Below are 25290 nucleotides of genomic sequence, written 5' to 3' on the forward strand. Positions count from 1 at the left end.
TGGTATTCCGATATTATTTTTCATCTTTCCGGTATTTATGACGAATTTGAAAATTAATTAATCCTTAATAACATATTCTTAGTGAATTGTACTGTCACGTGTTACTCAATTCAATACAAATAAAAACAATCACGTTTAACTCATAAAAGAAACTTCAAAATAATCTCGAATCGAAAGGATGGAAGTAAGATGTTTTATCGAAAAGGGAGGATACACATCAGAACCGTATTTTGGTCGTGTTGAAATCAAAGTCAAAAAAATCTCATTTGTCAGTGGCGGAATGATAGTATTGAAATGGAAAGACACCATGTTTAATATCTTTGGGAATGCCGGGGAGCTTCGAGCGAAGGATGAAACAAATTCCTTAGAGCCACCCCAAATCCCATTTAATGAATATGTCCAATTTGTTCAAGACCAAATCATGAGTTTCCCAATCCCGACATTGGATTCTCCGATGAACAAAGAGTTGTGTCCCGGTCTACATATCTTCCCGTTCTGTATAACATTACCAGAAGATCTTTCCCCTGATATTAGTTTGTTTGACGGAGCAATGAAACATATGTACATCCTTCTCGTGTCTTTAGTCACTCCAACGGGATTTATCTTGAGCGAAGAGATCGAGTGTCCCGTCATCTTCAATTCAATGGAAATACCTCCATCGTTACCAACTTCAAGTTCAAGGATAGTGGGGATGACTAAAGTCACGCTGTCCCTCGACAAACAAAACTTCCAAGTTGGAGAAACAGTCCACTTTCATGTCAGTTTTAAGAGCTTAAGACTCGAGGGAATACCTGAGATGTCCGCAAGTATTATTGGAGTGCACTCAATTTATTACCAAACACAACACGTCGACGTCGCAACATTGAGTCTTGAACCATCGCAACTGGACGATGAGTTGGAGTTGACCCTTGACATCCCTAAAACAGCCGCACCCACTCTAATCACTCAGAACTTCATGTACAAACACTTTATTTGTATTATGATGGTATCAAAATCTAAGAAGAAAGAAGCCGCGTTCTTCCCAATAACTATCTACGGCAAAAAACCGGCAAATTTGTCCGATTGCCAGAACCTCGTAAACAGATACAAAAACGAGGAGGTCACGTTCTCTAAAACACCACAACTCAATATTAAGAGCGAGAATTGTATTGAGACTGTTAAAACATCGACAGGCGATGTTATATATTTGGATCATCTCAAAAGGGTCGTTTACGCAGACAAAGCATTCACTAAGTCGTCTATGATATACCCATTTGTGGACTCCGAGACTCTACCTGAGGGGCTGAGCTATGGACTGGAAAAGAACAAAAGAGTCATTGTTGATCACACTAAAGGGTTGGTGTTTTATGAACATCAATTTCCATTGCCTGTAGAGTCACAGGCACAAATAAACGACTTTACTGATCCTGTCGTGTCGATCTATGTATTGGAATCGTTTGGACTCAAAGTGAAAGACCAGAAGAGCTTAAACACGATTTATTGTGGGGTCTGTGATGACAAATTTCAATTAATGAAGTCAAAAGAGTGCAAAGAAATCGATCAGATGTATACAAAAGCGTGTTTCGTGTTTAATGCCGGGGTGTTTAGAAGGAACGTCAATGTGTATTTCTTTGAAAAGAAATCCCTGAAGAAAGACCACGTGTTGGGCCACATCGAGTTTGATTTGACCAAAATAAAATTTAACACCAATTTTGAAACTTGGATGCCACTACGAGGATCACCGGATGGGAATGAAACTGTTTGTGGAATAGCTCATGTCAAATTTGCGTATCAGAGTTATCGAAGGGAAATAACGGAGTCTTGGAATTATTTTGACCAGATCTGGGCCCACTCCATTGATGCGTACTTCCCACACACAGAGAAGATGTTGAAAAAGATTCGAGAACAAAACATATTGAGAGGGGCGATGATGGTGCAGGCTGTCTATGACATCTTTGGCGACAACATAATCAGACAAAAAGACTACTCACTCGATTTCTAAGTGTTTTTAATGGATATTTTAAGTCTCATTAATTCAATACTCCAATGTGCAAGACCACAAACGTTGTATAATTTTGCGAAAAACAAATTCTATATTAAACGCAACCAAAATTATTAATTATAATACAATTAATCATGTTTCTACCATGAAGATCCATTTCTGTACTTAAAATTATATAATATAACAAATATAATCATCAATAATGGTACAGTTATTTACTTTGAAAAGACTCTAAGCAACCATTACAAACATGAAACCCCGACCTTTACAAATGAAAACCCTTTTAGTTTAACTCGAAACCCAAAGAATAGATGGACTCCAAGCAATTTGAACACGACCAGAAGAAGGCGGACTTGGAGTATTACTGGGACTCATACAGTTCGATCAATATACACGAGCAGATGATCAAGGATTATACACGAACACATACCTACGAAAAGGCGATCAACGCGTGTGACATTAAAGGGAAAATAGTGATGGACGTTGGATGTGGGCTTGGGATCTTATCCCTCTTTGCCGCACGTGCTGGAGCCAAACACGTCTATGCCATCGAGCGTGCTGGTGTATCAGAAAAAGCGAAACAAGTCGTGAAGGATAATGGATATGAAGATGTCATTACAGTGATAAAAGGAAGAGTCGAAGACATAACACTTCCTGTCGACCACGTCGATGTCATTGTGAGTGAATGGATGGGGTACAATTTGTTATATGAATCGATGCTTGGAAGTGTCTTATATGCGCGAGATAAATGGCTTGTCAAAGGTGGATTGATTTTACCAGAGAAGTGCACGATGTATATTAATGCCATAGAAGATCAATGGTTCTATGATAATAAAGTGAATTTCTGGAGGAATGTGTATGGGTTTAATATGACACCGATGAGAGCTCAAGTCTTAAATGAGCCATTAGTCGAAACTTTAAATTCCTCTTCTATTGTGACGTCCGATGACGTCTTAATGGTTTGTTTTTAATTTCTTAATAATATTAATAGTAATTAAAATCAATATTATTAGTTAATTAACTATTAGAATATCGATATCAATACAATGAAATATGAAGATCAATGTTTCACTACACCATTCAAATTAAAGGCTTTCAGAGAAGACTTCATCTACGCGTTCGCTACTTATTTCGACGTCGCATTCCCACAGTCGGGAGAGGTTTTAACAACATCGCCATACCAAACGGAAACACATTGGCACCAATCAATGTTTTACTTGGACGAACCAATCACCGTCTCACCTGGAGAAATCATAGAGGGAGTGTATACACTCAAATTCAATGAGGTCAACCCAAGATTTTTGGACGTCTCTATCTCATTCAAGTTTAAAGGAGTGTTCCACACCGCTCAGGGACAAAATAATTACAAAATGCAATGATTGACTAGTATGAATCTTATAGTTTTTTTTTCTATAATTTCAGAGCTGTTGCTATCGTTTTGTTTTTAATTTTGTTGAATTAATTCTATTTGTAATTGAATTTATTTATTAATATATTAAAAAAATAATTTAGATATTATTTTAAAAGATTTAAAAGACAAACTTGTTAATCTTGTTAAAATCAAAATTAATGGTATATTATATAATATAACAATTTAATTAAATTTTTATTAATAAAAACAACACTTGATATTAAAAAAAAATATTTTTCATTAGATTTTCACAAAAAACCACTAACATATAGAAAAATTATTATCAATAATTAGTCTCAAAACTTATAAAATGATGGGAAATCAAACAAATAGTTAAAACCTTAATTTTTCTCTTTTTAGAAATGGGAAAACAATGCAAACTAGTAAATAAATAATAAGTTATAAAAAGTCAAAACGGGGACTATATAAGCACTGGAAAAAGAATCATCTCAAAAATATTGCGAGATGGTTTGTTGAACAATAATCACACTATAAAAGATTCAAAACTCGAACAAACAAATAACTAGAAGGAAGAGTCACCCTCCTTTTCGACGAAGATGAGAAACTTGTCAATGGAGATTTTGTCAATCTTGTACTCAAGAGATTTAACACATGACGAACTCGTCTCTTTCCGGAGAAGATTCCTCGAGACGTTCACTGAATTTCAGAAACAAAACTTCCCAAACTCAACGCCGGAACATTTCCTCCAACTAGAAAACAGACTCAAACAACAACAGCAACAACAATTGGAAGCCCTTGAAAAAGAACGCCGCGCGCGGTTGGCGAACCAAGAAAAGACTTGCACGGCTTGCGGAAAGAAAACAACGGAGTGGAAGAAAGGTGTCGGGATGGAGGAGTTTTATTGCATACCTTGCAGCCTGAACTATATTAAGAAGGAACCACTCTGATTAATTTGACTGTTTCATTACTTCCCTTATCTTCTCCCAAATTCTCGCACCTCTCAATCTCCTTTCTCTTTCTGTGATTTGTTGCTCAGTTCATTTTATACCACTCACACGATCTGATCTCACTTTCTTCTTGACTTTATTCAATCTCAGTCTCATTGTTTTTATTAGTAAGTAATGGTTTAAATGTTATTCATTAATGGTACTTGTTTCATTTTTTTTGGTGATTAAAAGTTGTTTCTTCTTTTTGAATCTTGAGTAAATTGTGAATTATTTTATTCATTAAAACATTATAATAAAATATATTATTTTTAATTTAATTGGTTTATTCTTCCTGTATCATATTTTATAGTAAAAACAAACCATAAACAATATTATAGTTTGTTGGTAAGAATATATCGGAATACAATAATTAATCAGAAGATTAAATTTCGATCTGATTAAAATAAAACAAGCATCTAGATTCCGATAAAAACAAGTGTCTTTACTATTGACTAATAAGATTCAGTCATTCAAAAATAGATACAAAAAGAAATCCAAAGAGCTAATAAAAAGTTCAAAGAAGTATAGATTGTCAATTTCAGAATCTCAAGTTTGTAGATTTTTCGATCGCGAAAAATGACAACATGAAAAAGAACTGAGAAATTTTGATATGACCTATTGCTACACGCCTACAGTGTTATTGCAAAATGTTATTCCCGGGAGAGCAAGCACTGTTCGTACCATTCGAAGAGGGACATCCATATTGAATCGCAAATTTCGAGATCTGATGTTTCCTCCAATGAAAATAGAAGAGACGCGAGGCTCAGACTCCTTAGAAACACTGAAAAAAATCGAAGACATTCTTTCTTCACTTAAAAATGCCATTCCCAATGAAGAGAGTGGGACTATCATTCAACTCAAACGACTGAATAAACTCCTTGGCGACCAATTGAATAAATATTTCAAGTACTTTGTCGATGAAGAACCCGTCAGCTATTTCCAAATAGTCGTTCGCATGCATTTTCTCCTCTTTGTCTTGTTTGAGGACTTCACTGAATTTGTGAACAAAATGTTTCTGTTCATTAAACAGAAGACGATCTCTTCCTATGAAGTCATGCGGTCGGTGTTAATCCTCAAACTCGTTGTCTTTGTGTTGATCCATCTTGAGAACGTCATCGACAACATCAACCATTTGTTGGTCAAAACTAACAAACAACACTCTTCAAAGGACTCACTCAACTCTTCAACATCATCGACGTCGATCCAAGACCAATCAATGTCAAGTCAATCAACTGAACCTTTCCAACAGAAGTTCGTTAAGGCAGAGTCGGAGTTCGTCCCCGTCAAAAGTCCACGAACCCTTGCTATCCCAAATTTGGCGTCACTGCTCGAAATGTTTAAAGACCTCACAAGCGTCTTAACGGAGTTGCCAATAGCAACGAAAACCCATATCACTAATGCTAAAAAGTGCACCCATGTTAGAAAAGTATTAATCGAGTCGTCGTCTACAGACCAAGTCACACTGAACAAATATTTCGAAAGTATGTTCAAAATACCTGCTGTCCTTTTTTGTGGATTTTGCTCAGCACCAGAGTCATATTCCAGAGCTTATAAATGGTTACCATTGATCTACGGATTAACGTCGCAAGACTTCCTCTGTGCTATTGTTCACGAGTTTGTTGTTTCATTCATTGAATACAATATACTATATCTATTAATAATGAATTACTATTTTAATAGTATTCTATACTTACTATATATTAATTATTATTCACTTTGCAGTATTGGAGAAGATGAAAAAAGAGCGAGCTGTGTCGGTTTCTTATTAAAGAATTGGAGGCGTGTCCCACACGCGTTCGATACTGTTTTCATGAGTGGAGTGTACAACATTTATTTGGAAATCAATGCACTGATACTCACAACGAGCATGTCCCCACAACAACCCCACGTGTTAGCCGAATACCCAGCAATTGTGTTTCAACGGTCTGTTTATCGTATTCCCCCGCGTTACTTTTACTTGATGCTGAACCCGCGGTTTGTGGCTGAAAAGATCACTGAGGCACATGTCGATATCTTCACACAATGCCAGACAAGAGCAATTTTTTATTCCAAACAGATGCGCCGTGCGGGAGTTGGTGCGTCTGATTTAAAGAAGAAAGTTGATATATTAGCGTATTGGGTAGCACAGTCGTTATATGAAACAATCAACAACATTAGTCTCAACGCGACGTTCCAAGAGTATTTTATTACAATTATTCTCTTTGTGTATCACCTCCGTCATAACTTACTTGCAACACTTGGCTTGGCAATTGGGTTTTCTTCTTTTCGACTGAACAAACAAGAGAAGGTGGCAATTCGAATCGACTTGGAAGGACGGAGAAAGTGGGTGTTTGAATTGACCAACCCCAAGGATGGGAGTTATCCGGGTCTGATTCGAGCAATGCGAGAGTTGGGCAATCCATGTATCCCATACTTTGGAAGCTTTCAAAATATATTTGAAAAGGTGTTGAGTGCGGATATTCAAGATGTCGGACTTCTTTATATGAACATTGGAAAAGCAACTGAAGAGACACGAAGAAATCGTTTGAAATGGAGTGATTTGATATATGAAGAGTGTAGTTGTGTCGACAACGCTTTCAACGTCTCGTTTAGAGACTTTTGTGAGACTCCGTGGAGTGACAATAGGTTATTTGACCCAATGATTAAGTCAACCAAATTCAGAATATTCCATCGAGCGGAAGTCAGTCCACGACGAATTAAAGTTGTTCCTATGCTCAAAAAATACAATGGTGGGTTTATAAGCAATCGAGTGACTGTACTCCGATATGTGAAATATCTCCCTGTTGTGTAATGTTTATTTTTCAATACATTTTGTTCTATTTATTTAACTATATAAATAGCTTATATAGCATTTACTATTATCTAGTTTATTTTAGTAATAATAATACTATTATTATTCTATTCATTCAATAAAGTTATAGAAATAGTATAAAACAACTACCCGATCAACTTGGTGAATTGATTAATTCAAAGAGAACATTTGCTGAATTTGTGGGAGGTACTTCAAGTTGATAGCTGGACGTTTGAGTTTGAGAGCAGCAGTTAAAAGTCCGTTTTCTGGTGTCCATTCTTCTGGGACCAAAGTGAAGTATTTAATCTTCTGTTTAGCGGACAAGCCAACTTCGACTTCAGCCAACATCTTTTTGACGCTTTCGATGACGTCTTTGTTTTTGATAGCGTCGTTGAATGCGAGAGTTGGATTAATTTCTTTGATGACGTTGTGTGAAGGAGAGATTAAAGCGACGATGAAGTCATGGAAAGGGTCTGCGAAGACGCAAATGTTGTCGATGACCTTTGAAGAGGAGTACTTTGATTCGATAGGTTCCAGACTAATATATTCTCCACATGGTTGTTTCACTATGTTCTTCTTTCTATCGATGATACACACGTGCAAGTCATCTTTAATAGTTGCGATGTCTCCAGTGCAAAACCATCCATCTTCTGTGAAGCTTTCCTTATTCTCCTCATCTCTCTTGAAATATCCTTTCGTGACAGGAAGGCCTTTAAACATTAATTCTCCTCTTGGTGGGTTGTCGCTTGTCAAATAGCCCAATTCAGCGACGTCTCTTAATTTAGCTTCATATGTTGGGAAGATGACCCCTATAGTAGATGTCTCGGGGTCATTGTGTGGCATAGCAAGTGCTGCGCCGCACAATTCAGTCATTCCAAATCCTTGCATGATAGCCACATTCGGTAAGATGACTGTTAAAAAGTGTTGCAATTCTTGATGTAACGCAGAGCCACCGACTATCACCGACTTAATGTTCTTCCCCAATAAAGATTTGCTCAGTGGCTTAAAAATGATGCCATCAACTACTTTTAATAGTGGAGTAAACAAATACGGCGGACACAAATTGTAGTCGACATACAAGGCCTTCTTGATATAAAACCCTGTGGAGAACATGAATCTCTTAAACCAATTGGATTTGCCTACCGTCTCTAAAATCCCCTTCTTGACTCGATTGAAGACCGTCGGTACACCAATCATCGCAGTCGGGTTCAACTCAATTAAGTCCGAATTACACTCGTGACACCCCCCAGCAGTCAACGTACGTGTCCCCGCATATCCAATCGTCGCAAAATCCATTAACAAGGCAAACTCAATGCCAATTTCAAAGATGTGGGCTAACGGCAAGTAAGCGATGAACCGTTCTCGCGAGAACTCCAAGACATGTGTATATGCGTACGACAACATCAGAATTTGATTTTGGTTCACAGTCACTCCTTTCGGACTATTTGATGTCCCTGACGTGTACATGATCATCGCCAAGTCGTTCTCATGGACTTCCGCAAACTCCGTCTTCTCTTCCGACAAATTGAGAGCTTCAAACGATGTTTTATTCTCTTTGTTCTCATCGACGTTGATCACAATGACGTGTTGTTTGATCCCAATCTTCGGAAGTCTTTTAGCGGTATCTTCAGAAACTACAAGTCCTTTAATGTCCGTCTCTTCTAATGCAATTTTAACGGCATCATCCGATAAAGTGGCATAAACAGTGACCGCTATAATCCCTTGTCTACAAGCAGCTAATAACAAAGCCATCCACTCATACCGAGTCTCACAGAAGATCCCAAGTTTGTCTCCTTTCATCAATCCAATACTTAAAAGACCAGTCGAAAGGCGATTAATCATGTGATGATACTCCACTGAGGAGATCCAGATGTATGGCGACATCTTGTACTTATACAACTTCTTCTGCTCTTCCTTCCCATTGACCATCACTGTCATCGTCTTGAACGCAACAGTACTTTCACATCTCCGATACCCAACAAACTCTTTTTTGTCTTCCCGCGTGAACCCGTTGACTACGTCGTTGATCGTCCGGAAGTGCGAGAGGTTCTCCGTCACTAATTCTTTCTCCGCTGTATACCCACGTAGTATCCGAGTCTCTCCTGGCTTCGCTTCACCTACCCATTGGCCATTTAACTTCTTCGGATATGTCGATGGGCGAAGGTAGTACAAGATCACAAGAGTGACAAGAATGACAACACCTACTGTCAGTGCAAACATAGGTCTCTGTTTTTGTGTTCTTAGAGCAGTTTTCTAGAGGCATTTCAAATATAGTTTTTTATAATTTGAATATGGTTTCTTTGTTGTTAAAAAAACTAACTCTTTTTTGTATTTTTTTATTCGGTTTTATTTACTCAAAATTCCCGTTTTTTAATGTATTTAATTACTTTAAAAAAACCAAGTCAATTGTATGCAAAAATAATCATTTTTTTTATTTTATTAAAAAGATTGTTAATTTTTAATTTGTTTTCATCTCTTTATAATAAAATTAACCATTTATTTACTATATTGTATTATACATTTCATTTATTATACGTCACCATTGAAAAGAGCATATTTATCTTTTTATTACCATTCAAAGATTTAAAAGCTATAATTATACTAAATCATCAATAATTAGTCTAATATCATTGTAAAATTTTTTTTTTCTGAATCATTAATTGATATTGTTAATAATAATTATATTAATAGTAAATAAGTTATTTTGAAAAATATCAGACTTGTTTATTCACAGTCTCTCTTTGCTCTTTCTGCCATTTATGTCACTTTTTTATAAAAACATTCATTTAAAATGATATTTAATTATAATTAATAAAACAATATAATGAGTATATTTCATTAAACTAATAACAATAGTAATTTTAATTAAATTCTTTAGCATAAAGCATAAGCGCACTCGATGAGATGGAGCATCATATGATCCAAATCCGACTTAATGGTTCTCTGTGAGTGTACGTAGTTAGACGATGAGAACTTTTTAATCTTTCCCGAAGTGATGATGTAATCTCCGACTCTGTTGATCAGTGGTTTCGCTCTATAAATTTATAATTTAATTATTAATTAAATTATAAATTTGATCAATACAATCAAAATGTTATATATAACATTTTTGGTGGAACGAGAATGAAACAAACGAGAATGTTGGTTCGTCTTCGCCATAAATACCGACCTCTATCCTTCCAGTAGAATCGTCGATTAGATACTTCGCGATTTCGTTTTCAGTTTTGGCTTCGACGACCTCGCCACAGACAACAACGTTGGTGAGGATGTTATTTTCATATAAAAACTCTTTTTTATTGTTTGTGGTTGTATTTAAAAACTCAAGGCATGTCAACGGAAAAACAACGTTTTTCGCGGGCTGCTTTTTAGCGGGTGATGATGGGATAAAACCACCTTCAGTTGAGCTGTATGCCATTCTGATTTTAAAGTTTTCTCTTTTTTAATTCCTCCGTTTTGGTAACCTCAATCTTATTATCTTACTTTTTTTGCTATGTCCCTATTATTATTTTATCATAATTTTAGTTATACTTTCTTTCTCTCTTTTTACTATTATTTAATATATTTAAACTATATTTGTTTGATATGATTAATAAAAATATGAATAGTTTTTTTATAATAAACAAAAATACTTATTAAAATATTATTTTATTATACAAAAAAGTTAATATACAATTATACCGATACAATACTTTAATTCTAGTAATAAAATTACAAATATAGTATTTGACATTCCCATCGATTAAAATAACATTTCAATCTAATATCAAGTTCAACTAGAAAGCAAAACGATGAACCGAAAAACCAGATTTCAAACGCGGAACGTGCGTGTTCAAGGGTCACTTTCCCACGAGAAATTGCTCATGGAGACGTACAATGACATAACAAAATTGCCTCCTATTGAGAAGACCATTCAGTCCTACTTTGAACAAGAGAAACCCTATATGACTGAAGAGGAGCTCTCAACACCTGCTTTAGTTCAAGTCATTTGTTTGGATGGTGAGCTTTATTACCCTTCTCATATCATACAAGAACTCATCAAGTCGGAATTTGTTCGCGAGAAGACTGTGCCGTGCTTCGCGAGGTATTCCAAACAGATTGTATCTGACATTTTCTCGTCTTTTGTATTCAACAGATTTCCCGACTTCTCGCAGTACACATCACTCCAGTTGGCAGAAGCTATTGGAACGATCACTTACTTTGTGAACCTCCAGAAGAACATCGTCTCTTCGATTGTAGCCGTAGTTATTAGTCATGCTCTGATTTTCGACGAGAAGGTCGAAGAGGACTTAGTGTGTGTCTTAATTAGAATGAACGACGTCGAGGCGTTACAATCGCTTTCATTAATTTTTCAGTCTTCTGTAGTGGAGACTATTTTGAAATTCTTATTACAATTCGGCAAAGTTGACGTGAAGAAATTGGATACCAACAACGTGTTATACTTCGGTAAAATCGCTATCGATAACTTGGACTTCAAATTATTCAGAGAATTTGCAAAGGAAGCGATCGATCGACAAATCACTAGCATCGGCATCTTTTTATGGAAGTTCTGGAGTGTCTATGACAAAGCAGTCGAAGAAGGTATACTCGACTTATTCATACTTGCTGTTCAGAACTTGAAGAATGAAGACACCGACTTGTACTTCATGATCACTGTGGAAGAGATCCTTCAACATGAAGACTATTTGCCTTACCTTCAAATGATCATCGCACACATCATCCACATCTTGGATACGAGATGTACTAATATCCTCCTCCCACATTGCTTAAAAATTATTGGGATGTTCACTGGTACCGAGCACTCAAATAAGATTATATTCTCAAATTACTGGCACTCTCTCGTCTTTAAGAGGATCACCGGCAAATTTGAATTCTTATCCCTTTCCCTCCCAATACTCGTGAATCTGTTATCAACTATTCCATGCTGTAAACAACAAGTCGTGACAGCGTCCGGTAAACGCACAACATTCTGTGAACTTACTGGAAAGTGTTATTTGAAAGGGACGTGTATTGTGGAAATGCTGATATCATTTCTTAGCAGCGCACAAGACCCTTCTGAGATCCTTCAAATATTCGACTTGTTGACAAGTACCCTCCAACACGATGTTTTAGACTCGACTCTTCCAAGTTTCATGTTACCAATATTACTCGAAATTACTAAGAAATACGCACATGACGAAGCCATTGTTTCAAGAGGGTTGAATTTGTTTGCAGACATACTTTTTAGAACCAAATTTGTGTTGAGCGAGAAGATGATCTCCGAGATCAAGGGTATAACTACTTTCATGTTAGAGCGTTCTCCTGATATCGTGAGGGGTATTGTACGCATTATGAAGTACATCGGTACATTAAACATCCAATTTTTAGCGACATATGGATTTGTGCAGATGCTCTCGACCATTGTTAAGACATACACAACCACACCATCCGTGCTATTTATAGCAATAGACATAGTGTCCAACCTCTATTGTAAAAATGTCATGTGTGACTATATGAAATCGGAGGGGACTCCGGAGGACATTTCAATCTGTTTAAAAATGTCACTCGACAATTACGAGCAAATGAAAAGTGTTCATGGGTTCAATCAATTTGTAGAAAACTGTTGTTTCATATTGGGGTTTGCAAGTCAGGAATGTACCGACAAAGAAACTTTAGAACAGTGGATCAGCGCCGTTTCAGAGGCTACAAACAACTTCCCAAACAACATTAAAATCACAGAGAGTACCAAAGTACTTCAACTCATCGCCAAGTCTTTTTTATAAATTTATCTCATTGATATTTATTGTACTATTCAATATAATACATTTATTCATTTATTTTTTTGTATATCACTCCCGTCACGTCATGACGTGATTAGTATCTATTAATAGAATTTCATTTATAAACGCAAGATATTTTACTACAGAACTCATGAAATTCATTTTGGAAGTATTTTTAAATAAATAATGAGTTATCTGAGATTTTTTTAAATTGAATTAGTTACTATATTTATTATTCTCTTATTTGGTATTTATAGTTCTTTTTAATTAAATAAAATAAAACAATTATAATAAAAAATACTATTCATCGAAAACAAAAAAAAACACTCAACATCTCCATTTTAAAACCAAAAAACTAAAATTATTTTCTTTTGAAGAAAAGAATAAACTTACTATCAGCATAATTATCTTTTTGTTACCATTATTGTTTTTAATAATGTAAAGTAAAGATTATGTAAGTAAAAGTTTTATCTTTTTATACAAAATTGATTATTATAATTATTATTTTATAAATAATAACAAGAAAAAATATTAATATAATTATTAATATAATTATAACATAAAAAACAAAAAGAAGGATCACTTCTTGCATCAAAAAATCGTTTTAGGTTAAAGGGTAGGTTTTCCGGAATAGCAATTCAGCGGAAACTCAAGGATATATATCTCATAACAAGCAAATAAACGGGAATACATCCAAAATACCCCAAGTTAATAGTTCTAATTATACAGATGTTTAAACCGATTATCCCATTTATTTTCTTATAAAAAATCAAATTAACTCCTCAAATAAAATGGTTAAACAAATTCGTAGTACTTTCCTATAAATAGATCATAGAAATTTTGTTCTATAAATACAACGCACAAATGTCGTTCATTAACTTACAGAACGAACATTATAATTAAATTAAATTATATAGTATACAAAACCATATATACTAGTTATCGATGATGTATCTCAATTGTGTCGAACCATAGTGATTGAAGTGCCGACCAAAGTGATGTATATATAGAGTATCCTCAAATAGATCAGAAGAAAACAAAAGAAGTCATTTTGCTGAACTTTTAGTGTAGCGTTTTTAACTGAATAGTTTAAACGATATGGAAGACATTGAGTCACTTGTAGCTGCAACTCGTCTTAAGACGACATTGGACTATTTTGACTTTGATACGGACATCGATTACATCACAAAGACTCCAAAGCAAATTGCAGACTCTTTACTCCACGACTTCTTTGCACTTCATAGCAGTGATTATATTATCCAAGAGAAGACTTTACGTGTCTTAATCAAGATCTGTGACAGTCACATTCCTCAAACTACAAAGAAATTTGAGACTCCAAAGTTCTATCAATTTTTCTCTTCTATTGACGACTCCATTGAACGCTTTTGTTTAATTTTATCGAAGAAGCCGCAAAATATTAAAGACGTGTTAATATACACTTTACTCATCCAATTCTTCGAGCGCCTGATCTCCTCGAAAAACTTGAAGACTATAATGACTGTCTTATCCTTCGATTCACTCGCAACGGCGTTCTCTTTATTAACTGACACCCGATTTCAACGATCGACTGTAGTCTTACAATCATTGACTCACATTTTTAAGATGTTATTAGACTATGAACTCTTTGAAGAGTTGGCCTATATCATTCAACTTACTTTCACCTCAGACTTCGTCTTCGACGTGTTAAGTCTAACTCCCCCAAAATACACTCAAGACATCTACTTAGCCGTCTCTCAAATGCTCTTCGACTGCGTTTCTATTAAAGCAAATACCATCGTGTTCACTCCTAAAGTCAATGAAACAATCCAATTCGCTATCGACAAGTTATTGACTAACCACATCCACTCACAACTCAGACTCGGCTTCGACGGATTCTCAAAATCTCTCAACGCAATCACTAAGTCAAATATTAGGTCTCTCTGCTCTAGCTTCGAGTTCAATAAGGAGGAAAGAAGAACTAATGAACGAAAGTCCACGAAGCTCTAAAGACTGTCTGTCTGTGTATCTGTGTTATATTTTATTATTACTTGATAGTTCTTTTATTATACTATTTTTCTCTATCAATTAGGCTTCGCATTCGAGAATTTTATTATTTAAAATTAGTATCTAAAAAGCTAATGAAACGGGAAAGAAAAAATGACCCGTTTTATTGGCGTTTTTCGATACTACTATTCAATACAATGTTGGTATAGTTTAAATGTAATTATTTTTACTATAATTTATTATACATAAAAACACGATCTGAATATTTTGCTTTTCGATCTCTCATGTTGTATAAATAACAATCCCGATTTGATGTTCGGAATAAACTTAACACAATACAAACTTAATAAAAGACCAAACACCTGAAAACTATACACTATAGTAAGAACAATTAAAAAAAGAACTATACCAAGTGTTGGAAGGGCACTGAAGAAAAAAGAACGAAACTGATTAATTGAATTGAAGCCTATGCTTCTATTAAGTTTGTTAGTATTGAGTGTCGTTTCGGACAAGACGTACTGCGAAGTCCCCAAGTTTGAAGCTTTACAACCGATTGAGGGATATACCCCAGTACTCTTACAAATGGTCTTCCGCCATGGGGACCGATCCCCTTGGCTGACATATAAGGGTGACCAAGGTGTCTTTGACTGCGACGTCTCGCAACAACTTCGCTTCTTGTCGTCGAGCGGTGTTGAGGCTTTTGAACATCATCACATTAAAACCGTGATCGATAAAGAGAAGATGGTCTTTGCGAAAGATAATATGTATAGCGGGTCATGTCAATTGGGCCAATTAACACGAAAGGGGCTGAACCAATTGGCTTACTTGGGGGACCAAGTGAGAAGTAAATACGTTGGGGAGAATAACTTCCTTCCTGTTGATTTGGATACTAAGGACATCTACGTGAGATCAACACAAGTGTGGAGAGTCATCCAAAGCGCTGAATCGTTTTTACAACATTTGTATCCCGCCGACCATCGCAAGAAAGACGCGCGGATTAAAATCGATACATTGCCTTCGGAAATTGAATATGCAGTGAAAAACGAGAAGGGGAGATGCCCATATTCTGATCAATTAGACAAGGATCTGTTTTCTAAGTACTTCATCGACGAATTGAGTGACAGAAATAATGCAATATTGAAACCAATCTACGAGAAGATGGCAAGATTCTTTGGGGAAGTGACATACAATTGGTACGATTCATACTTCGATATCTTACAAGAACTTGAATGTAATGATCAACCGTTCCCGTGTAGAAATATGACAAACGAGGATGGGTCGGTGACAGAAGAATGTATTACTAAAGAAGAGTTTGACACTATGGTGGCGAATATCTATCATGATAATATATACAGGTTCTGGGATAATGGGACAACAGAACCATTCCCTGCTAGATATGCTTCGGGATGGTTATTAAGAGATATTTTAAACTATCAAATGGACAGAATTAATGGAGTCAATCATTTGAAATATACTCATTTCCATGCTCATGACACTACTATATATCCTTTGGTCAGTTTACTTGAGGGAGACTACTCAAGCTGGCCACCTTATGCTTCTTATATCATTTTCGAATTATACGAAAAGGAGGGAGAGAATTATATTAGAGTTGGGTATAATAATAAGTATTTGGATCTCAATTTTTGCGAAAAGGATGCAAACGGACTTTGCAAGTTTAAGTCGTTCTACGATCATTTGCAAGCTAAAGTACTCCCACTCAACGCCTGCGATATTTAAATTAAGCAAGTTCTTTTTTCAATGTTGTATCAATTATGTACTATATATTAATTATAGTTATATTATGTCGTTTTAATATAATAAAATTAGTGGATAATAAAATTTATTTCAATAATTTTTAATGTTTTAATAACTATTTCTCAATAATAATATTATCATTAAATAGTAATAATAGTTAGTTTATAATATGATTAATTACAAAATTATAATTAATATTATAATTATTATATAATTATAATAATATAATAATTTGAAACTAGTATAATATTTATTATTATTATCATTGGCAAAAAAATTTAACTGATATCAGGCGTTTCCAAAAAAATTATTGCCGATTATGTGGTATTATAACGTACGAATTTATAAGAGAAAATGAACATTTTGGTTATTAAATGGTGACGTGGGTAATTAGGATTGTGATTTTGGAAACCACTGACTGATATTTTGACAATATTTATTTAGTAGTAATTATTTAATATTAAAGTGATTTATTAATTTAAATATGCCAATCTATTTTTGGTTGTTTTTGAGTTTTTTTTCAAAAAGTCTTCTTGAGAATAACCATTTTCCCATTCCCAGTTATTTTGACAATAATTACTGTACATAAATAAACAAAAAATAGTAAGATACCCAACACAAAAAAAAGGACCTGCAAACCATAAATTTATAGTATATTATAGTTTTTTGTTTTTTGTCCTGTTTTTTCAAATTTTGCATTGAAAACCCATTAAATAGGTTTTAGAAACCATTATTATAGTTTGCCAGTCTTTTTTTCTGTGCCGGTTAATTTTTCAGGTGTCCGAATATTAACATTTGTAATTATTAATCTCCGCTTCAAAACAGACGAAATTAATGAACAAAGTAATAAATAATAAATACATAATTATAATACACTAGTTAAAATAAAACAAATTTTATGAGCAAAAAAAATCTAAAACAATAATTTAAGTGTCTTTTTTATAAAATTTGTTTAATATTTTAAGCTATCTCTGAATTCTACATTTATAGGTGTTATTGAATTATAATTAATTGATTGACTGTATGAATTAACAAACCAGTAAATAAATGAACATCAGATTCAATCAAAAGATATAAAAATTTGTTGAAATGAAATTCAAAATTTCAAATACTCCTATAATAAAAACAAATAAAAGGAGATTATTTCATTTAAACAAAATGAATAATGGAATTCAAAAAATGCTATATTAAGAATTATTTCGATAGTTTATATTGTTTTGAATATTCATCAAACAAAACAATGGGTCAATCCAAGTGAGATTTGAGTCTTTTTTGATCATTTCATTTCATTAATTTGTTGTGATTTTTGTATATAAAGGTTGACCGATTTATGTAGTCAAAAATTAAATCAATGACTTGTATTCTCCTTATACTTTTGGTGCCACTTTCTTCGAGTTTTTTGTGTTCCAAAGGCTGTTCTTCATGTATGGCAGACTACACTTGTAACACAACATGTTCAGATACATTTGATGACGACCACACTTGTAACTTGTGTAAATGGAGTTCACCAAGTGCATTAAACCCTGAAGCATATCTCATGAATTCAGAAGGGCAGTGTCTTAAGTCAAATTCAATATTAAGTAAAAACAGGTGGATGCCCGATGATCAGTACATCCAAGAAATCTTTCCAAATATTCCCACTCCCATATTATTAGACTTAAATACACCACTTGATTACAGTTTTTGTCGATATCCAATGAAATACCGAGTTGGTAAATGGTTCAAGCTTAATATGACTCCTATCAAAAACAATTACATGTACGCTATTGTTGATAAAAATCGTGACGATGTTTCCATGTCAATGGATATCACTAACTCCAAAAGAGATGCAAAGAGTGGGAATTGTATGGCTCATACTTCTTCACCAATGTCATCACGTAATGTTATAATAAAGGGAAACTTTTTTCATTCTGATTATGTCAATAACGGCACACAAGAAATCGTTTTCACATTTTTCATATCAACAGACACAGTGAAAACAATTAACGCAACTTTAACAGTGACATTTTCAGTGTTTCAATTAAAAGATAACACAACAATAATTTCACAAAAAGAAACAGATGAAATGGTAAAGAATTTGTCGATTGTGAGAGAAGTGAAATACTCGTTTGACACTATTGGAATATATTACTATCCAACTTGTATGCCAACTTTTCTTTCAAAGATTGTGATTTTTACCATCACTTTTGATGCTAATTATTCACTTCTTCTCTCCACAAAAAGATCAAACAAATTGAATTACTTCCTTTTAAATAAAATTATATTCACTAATGATTCTTTAATTGCTTTATGTGAAAGACTGTGGAGTGGTTCAAAGGTGTCGACGCTTGAATCAGAACAAGAGGGAATATTAGCAAATATTCAAGGAGCTAAAAATGAAAGAAAATTTTCATTATTTACACAGGATTATTACTCAGATGTTTTATTTACATATCAAGTCATTTGCCCAAATCACTGTAACGCGGAGAATGGACAAGGAGAGTGTGTAACAAGTGAAGCAAAGTGTGTTTGCAAGAGTGGATATGGTGGGTTTGTTGTTAAATAATGATATCTATTGTTATGGTATAGTATAGTATTATAATAATACTTACATTAAGAGATGATTGTCATTTGTTGTGTTATTATCATGACAATTGGCAAGTTAAAGATCACGACGATTTGTGCTACTTTGGATCAAATGGGTGTGATCAATATTGTAAATGTGAGAGTGGATATACTCTTCAAAACAATTTATGTGTATCAAATTATTGTCATGATGACAACAAACTTGATATTGAAGAGTGCAAACGAAGTGAATATGGGTGTGCTCAAAACTGTTACTGTGACACTGCAAACGGGTTTTTCTTTAATAATACTAGTTTTAAGTGTCAATCCATCAATTGTGGGAATAATAAAATTGATCAAGTTCATTGGGGTACAAAAAGTCTCAAAGATGAAGAAGTTTGTTTTTGTTATATAAAAGTTGTATTACATTTAACAATTATGAACAAACTATTTTGTATTATTTTAATGTTAAAAATTAACAACAATAAACTCAATTGTAGTGTGATGGTGGTGTGAACTGTAATGATCAATGTTTGTGTATAAAAGGATATATCACCAACCCCGAAGAAACAACATCATGTAAACTCAAATCAATTGGTGGAGGAGCAATAGCTGGTATTGTTATTGGAGGAATTGTATTTGTTGTGATTTTGATAACTATTATAATAACAGTTATTCTACTTGTTCTTAATTACAAACAAATAGACATTGAAGTGTTTAGAGAACAACAACCAACGTACTATTATTATATCAACGGCTCTGTCAATTGTGAACCAAACAAAGAATCCAAATTTGAAGTTGATCCTGAACAACTCGACTTTGGAAACTCGACTAGTGCGACTGCTATTATGGACACTCGATACGAGAATATACAAGTTAAAAATAGAAGTAGAAACAAATATATGATGGTCATATTTCACACACCAAATACTCCAAAATATGTGTTTCACTTTGATCCACAAGTTGCTATAATGAGACCAAGAGCAAGTGGTTACGTCACATGTTATATGACATTATATTGTACAACTAAATTGAAAGGAATGAAAATCCCATACACCGTTTGGTTCTCTCACAGTCGTGGAACTCTCAATGAAATAGCTCTGTTGTTAAAAGACAAGAACTTTGAGACATGGAATAATTCTGACCAAAGAAATATGGACAAACTCTCAAAAAGCGTCTTAAAAAAATACCACCACAACTTAATTTTGGCCACAGATGCGGCGAGTTCGACACATATTGATATGGACGAACTTTCTATTTCAGAGAAGCCAATAGCAGAAGGAGCGATGGGACGAGTGTATATGGGGAGTTATCGAAGTGTTGCAGTTGCTGTGAAGCAGTTTCGATGGGAGAAATTGGATGAAGACGAAGTTGCTGAGTTGAAGAAGAATGTTGTTGCTGAGTGTGAGATGATGGCAAAGCTGAGGAATCCGTTCATAGCGAGTTACATTGGGTCAGTGACATACATCCCACAAGTGTCGATGGTCATCCAATTCTTCATTCTTGGCTCACTTGGTGAATATTTGCGACAAGAGAAAGAAGACTATGTCAAGATGCCATACAAATTGAAAGTGCGGATGTTGTTTGACACATCACGTGGAATGCAATTTCTTCATGAGAACAGAATCATGCACTTGGACTTGAAGCCCGACAATTTGTTGGTCAACTCACTTGACTGTAACAGCGCATGTACTATCAAAATCACAGACTTTGGAACATCGCGATTCAAAAAGAAATCAATTACTAACAGCGAAGACAAGGGACTTGGCACACCTATCTATGCAGCACCTGAGACTTTCAAAGACGAATACACGTTTGCTGGTGATGTCTATTCATTTGCTATCACAGCATGGGAACTCTATTACCAAGTCGAACCATATGCACAACTTAAATCGATATTCGACATCAAAAGACACGTCGAAGAAGGAAAAAGACTCTCTTTTGATCAAAACATCCCGACTCTATACAAAAATATGATTATGGAATGCTGGAGAGCTGATCCTAAAGATCGCCCTTCCTTCGATCAAGTGTGTAACAGTATCGTGAAAATAGACGAAGACGTTAACAATCATTTAGAAGAAGGAAATCAGAACGAAAAAATTGTTGAAATTGTTAACAAACGAACAGACAGAATACAAAAGCAGATTAATAGTATTTCAGAGTAATTAAATAATCATTATTAAATATTCTATATTTAAACCATCACAAATATAAATAAATATAATAAATTAACACTAATATTTAATAATATTAATTTAATAAAAATATAATAAAATAATAAAATATGTTTGTGAGTGACAAATAGACAAATTATTTCGTTATGACGAACAAAATATTCATAATTATGTTTATTGACAACTATTACGAAATTAAAAATAAATGACAAATAAAACTATTTTATATGAAAAACATCCTGAAAAGATGAAGAACAAGCAAGTCTTTTGTATTAGAAAATTCGACATAAAACCCGACTTTTTTGATTCAAAACTTTTAGATAATTTTGTATAACTTTAGAACTAAAAAGTCTACCTTTTCTTAACGTTTTGATGAGCGAAAAGCAGAAGAATGGTATTGCGATACGCCTCATAAAGTTTTCAACCATTTTAGAAGACCATTGGTCCCTCATTATATTTCATGTATTAGTTGAGACGAATAGTGGGCAATATACGATATACAGGTCACCAGATCAACTCAAGTCGATATTAACATCTGTTTGTTAGTTACTCCATATGATACAATTTAAAGTGTTCAAACTGATCAATAGAGTATCGACAGTATAGAAGGCGAAGTAAATAAAAAAGACGTCGACTTTATATTACAGGCGGACCCCTTGAATTACACGAAGAAGTATTTAATAGTGTATAACACACTAATGGAGTCATTATATACCAACACAACGTTTCAAAAGAATGCAAGGAGACAAAGACTTTTAAAGAGTTTTTACTTACCTTTACTGAGTACTACACACTATATCAGAAAAGGGAAGGTCTTAATGAAAAACTCAAACATTCAATCGACGACAATGAACTTAGTAGATACGAACACTGAGTATTTAAGTGTAACACTAATGACCGTATCAAATCAAATGCCTTACCTCTATGTATATGTCACAGAGAACCAATTCAGTCTCCCTTTTGTCGCTATTCAATTACCACCACTCTCTTTACAATTACTTCAAGACCAAAGCGGATTCACAATATCACAGACAGACCAGAACTACACATTTTATACTTCAATACAAGAAGAGGCGGTGAAGTGGGTGTCGTCGATTAACAAGACTACCCTCCGCTCAATCATTTGTAGTAAAAACGTCATCACTAACATTGTCTCCCCACGCAAAGGCATTTCCCTCTTAAATTCGCCAAGACAACAGAAAGTGACTGAACGGATAGTTTTAAGTCCGGGCTCGATATTGACGTCTTACAACAATGAGATCAACCCAATCCAACGAAAATTTTTGAAGGACCAATTGCGAATGGAAGCGACACTGAACTTGACGGGATTGATTCAATCGATCAATGAAAGACACTTACCTGTCACTTTACCTTTCTTGTTCCATGTGTTGATCACTACCTTCTTCGGAGTCGAACCAAACACTTTAGAAAAGGCGATTGGGCCTCTTTCGTTCTATTCGGAAAATGCAGTCATCGACTTGTCGACGGAAATCTCGAATTTGCGCTCCACACTCATTTTAGGGTTAATCGAAGACGGAAAAATCCCCGACTTACACGCGTACGCCAAAGTCCTCAACGCGCAACAGAAAATGCACGTCTTAAATCTCTTGGCTCAAAAATGCTCCGCACCTATCCATTTACATGAGGAGTATAATCTCTTTCATTGCGAGAAGTTGGAATTGGTCGTCAATGAAATGGTCCACCTCCACTTTAATAAAGAGAAGTCGACAGTCAAACCTATTTTCGGCACATTACTCTTCACATCCGCAAGAATCATTTTCCTGAAACAGAACGACAAACTCGACAAAACAACATTCCTCAATTTTTCAACACCAAACCCTACCTGCAACGGAACGTTCTTTGTTCCCGTCACTTCAATTAAAAAAGTCAAAATCAAGTCGTTTGAACTTGCGAGTAACAAATTTTCAACACTTCTTGTTCTAGCAAAGAATTTCTATAAGTTCTATATCGGCTATTTTAAAGACGAACAAGACGCAGTGAAGTTACTCAACGCCTTCTCTGCACAAGAGAAATCGGCGCAGTCCGAAATTTTCTCGTTGCCACAAAAAGAGGAGAGGAGTGCCGTGGATGAGTCCGTCGACCAAGTCTCTCGAGTGAAGGCTGAGTTCATTCGAATGGGGGTTTTGAAGATGAAAAGCGTGCAACTGTGTGACTTGAAAATATGTCCGACATATCCGCCGTGTGTAGCTGTCCCTTCTAAGTTCAGTGAATGTCAACTTATTCAATCGGCGCAGTTTCGATCGAAGGGACGAATCCCTGTCATCTCATATCTCATTCCAAGTCTTTCTGTTTTATGTCGGTCGAGTCAACCTGGGACGGGGGTGTTAGCTTCGCGGAGTTCACTTGATGAGCAAATTCTTGACGAGTATGCCAACATGAGTAAGAACAAAGTCCTAAAGATCTTTGATGCTCGACCAAAACTGAATGCCAATGTGAATCGAGTGAAAGGGATGGGGAGTGAAAACACTAAGAATTATGCAAATAGCACACTGACGTATTTAAACATCGACAACATTCACAAAATGAGGGAAGCAGAGGACTTGTTATATGGGGTCTTAGACTCCAATTTTGAAGGAGTTGAAGGGTGGCTGAAGCACATCACTAAGATCCTTAAAGGTGCTATACAGATCACAAAAGAGGTTATTTCAGGAAATAGTGTCTTAGTGCATTGTAGTGATGGATGGGATAGAACAGCACAATTGGTGTGTCTGTCGATGATATTAGTAGACCCGTATTATAGAACTTTTGATGGGTTTGGAATACTTATTGAGAAGGAGTGGTGTCTTATTGGTCATAAATTCTCTGATAGATCGCGTAATTTGGGGTCAAATGGAGTGTCAGAGAGCGCTCCTATCTTTCTCCAGTTTGTTGATTGTGTGGTGCAAGTCATGAAGGTGTACCCAGACGAATTCGAATTCTCTGAGGAATTCTTGAAAGAACTGATGTTCCAAGTGTACTCGTGTTATTGCTACAACTTCAGATTTAACTGCTTCGACGAGTTCGTGGAGTTCGGGAAAAACACTAAAAACGTCTTTGAGTTCATTAAAAAGGATCTCTTCGACAAAAAGTTCTTCAACGCAAATTGTAAGATGGAGTTCAATGTGATGCCCATCGATAAACTCGAACAACTGCAACCAATACTTTGGAAAGAGTACTATATGTGTTTCAGAGGGTGTCATACGTGTATGTGAATGTGACGGAATGTATTATTGTGTATACAACAAGTACGAATCATGTGGTCATTTTTACTATAAAATAGGGATGTGTTGTTATAGTTTCTAATTGGTAATATTATAGTTTTGTAATAGTAAATTAAGTTGATTTTATTTTTATTAATTATATTATTAATAAATAGTTATTATAATGTTTTGTACCTTTTTTTAGAATTATTATAATAATTATCGTTCGAAAAATAAAATCAATCGACACTGTCGAATAACAAAAACTTTTCATTTTACTGTTTCTTGGAAATTATTTTTATTATAATATATAGTAATTTGTAGTACAATTATAGTTGAAAAAACAATCAAAAAATTGGAATATCTTTGGGAAATTATATAAGAAAATTAATTATATAAAAACTAAAATTATAGTTCAAAAAGTTAAAAATGAAATAAAAAAGCCTCGAGTGTTTTTTCAAATCATTCGACATAAAAGATTGGTAAAAATAAACAATTATAGTGCTAAATAACGGGAATTTAAGTAAATTTGTCTATATGTTTTCATCATTTGGTTTAGATATTTATTTAACAAAGTAAATGAACAGAAAAAATAACTTACTAACCAAATAAAAAAAGAAAATAAACTATTTATATACAACAATTATAACAGTTTTTGATTGTATTTAATTTAAAATACTATATTATTATAGTTTGATGAAAGATGTGGAATAAGAAGAGTTAAAAGCGTCAAATTTAGTAAGAAACT

At 34.5% G+C, this 25290-nt stretch overlaps 11 protein-coding genes across 11 annotated transcripts; 9 read left to right on the plus strand and 2 right to left on the minus strand.

The window, feature by feature from the left end:
* Positions 1 to 178: 178 nt before the first annotated feature.
* EIN_398090 (hypothetical protein) lies at positions 179 to 1981 on the plus strand (the record flags this gene model as incomplete). The annotated part of the gene is made up of 1 exon (XM_004258602.1): positions 179 to 1981. The coding sequence occupies one exon, from the start codon at positions 179 to 181 to the stop codon at positions 1979 to 1981; it is 1803 nt and encodes a 600-aa protein (XP_004258650.1).
* A 311-nt stretch (positions 1982 to 2292) lies between these two features.
* On the plus strand, positions 2293 to 3360 carry EIN_398100 (protein arginine N-methyltransferase 1, putative; the record flags this gene model as incomplete). Its single annotated transcript, XM_004258603.1, has 2 exons — positions 2293 to 2940; positions 3010 to 3360. 2 exons carry the CDS (start codon positions 2293 to 2295, stop codon positions 3358 to 3360), a joined length of 999 nt encoding a protein of 332 aa, XP_004258651.1.
* Positions 3361 to 3964: 604 nt separating this feature from the next.
* EIN_398110 (hypothetical protein) lies at positions 3965 to 4300 on the plus strand (the record flags this gene model as incomplete). Its single annotated transcript, XM_004258604.1, has 1 exon — positions 3965 to 4300. The coding sequence occupies one exon, from the start codon at positions 3965 to 3967 to the stop codon at positions 4298 to 4300; it is 336 nt and encodes a 111-aa protein (XP_004258652.1).
* A 649-nt stretch (positions 4301 to 4949) lies between these two features.
* On the plus strand, positions 4950 to 7130 carry EIN_398120 (hypothetical protein; the record flags this gene model as incomplete). The annotated part of the gene is made up of 1 exon (XM_004258605.1): positions 4950 to 7130. The coding sequence occupies one exon, from the start codon at positions 4950 to 4952 to the stop codon at positions 7128 to 7130; it is 2181 nt and encodes a 726-aa protein (XP_004258653.1).
* A 171-nt stretch (positions 7131 to 7301) lies between these two features.
* EIN_398130 (long-chain-fatty-acid--CoA ligase, putative) lies at positions 7302 to 9350 on the minus strand (the record flags this gene model as incomplete). The annotated part of the gene is made up of 1 exon (XM_004258606.1): positions 7302 to 9350. The coding sequence occupies one exon, from the start codon at positions 9348 to 9350 to the stop codon at positions 7302 to 7304; it is 2049 nt and encodes a 682-aa protein (XP_004258654.1).
* Positions 9351 to 10004: 654 nt separating this feature from the next.
* On the minus strand, positions 10005 to 10545 carry EIN_398140 (hypothetical protein; the record flags this gene model as incomplete). The annotated part of the gene is made up of 2 exons (XM_004258607.1): positions 10005 to 10164; positions 10265 to 10545. The coding sequence occupies 2 exons, from the start codon at positions 10543 to 10545 to the stop codon at positions 10005 to 10007; spliced, it is 441 nt and encodes a 146-aa protein (XP_004258655.1).
* A 373-nt stretch (positions 10546 to 10918) lies between these two features.
* Positions 10919 to 12889, plus strand: EIN_398150 (hypothetical protein; the record flags this gene model as incomplete). Its single annotated transcript, XM_004258608.1, has 1 exon — positions 10919 to 12889. The coding sequence occupies one exon, from the start codon at positions 10919 to 10921 to the stop codon at positions 12887 to 12889; it is 1971 nt and encodes a 656-aa protein (XP_004258656.1).
* A 1095-nt stretch (positions 12890 to 13984) lies between these two features.
* EIN_398160 (hypothetical protein) lies at positions 13985 to 14872 on the plus strand (the record flags this gene model as incomplete). The annotated part of the gene is made up of 1 exon (XM_004258609.1): positions 13985 to 14872. One exon carries the CDS (start codon positions 13985 to 13987, stop codon positions 14870 to 14872), a length of 888 nt encoding a protein of 295 aa, XP_004258657.1.
* A 465-nt stretch (positions 14873 to 15337) lies between these two features.
* EIN_398170 (hypothetical protein) lies at positions 15338 to 16606 on the plus strand (the record flags this gene model as incomplete). The annotated part of the gene is made up of 1 exon (XM_004258610.1): positions 15338 to 16606. One exon carries the CDS (start codon positions 15338 to 15340, stop codon positions 16604 to 16606), a length of 1269 nt encoding a protein of 422 aa, XP_004258658.1.
* A 1369-nt stretch (positions 16607 to 17975) lies between these two features.
* Positions 17976 to 21333, plus strand: EIN_398180 (serine-threonine protein kinase, putative; the record flags this gene model as incomplete). Its single annotated transcript, XM_004258611.1, has 3 exons — positions 17976 to 19153; positions 19222 to 19564; positions 19669 to 21333. 3 exons carry the CDS (start codon positions 17976 to 17978, stop codon positions 21331 to 21333), a joined length of 3186 nt encoding a protein of 1061 aa, XP_004258659.1.
* A 707-nt stretch (positions 21334 to 22040) lies between these two features.
* EIN_398190 (hypothetical protein) lies at positions 22041 to 24554 on the plus strand (the record flags this gene model as incomplete). The annotated part of the gene is made up of 1 exon (XM_004258612.1): positions 22041 to 24554. The coding sequence occupies one exon, from the start codon at positions 22041 to 22043 to the stop codon at positions 24552 to 24554; it is 2514 nt and encodes an 837-aa protein (XP_004258660.1).
* Between the last annotated feature and the right edge of the window lie 736 nt (positions 24555 to 25290).

This window comes from Entamoeba invadens, assembly GCF_000330505.1.
Source record: "Entamoeba invadens IP1 unplaced genomic scaffold scaff_1105074724775, whole genome shotgun sequence".
NCBI lineage: Eukaryota > Evosea > Mastigamoebida > Endamoebidae > Entamoeba > Entamoeba invadens.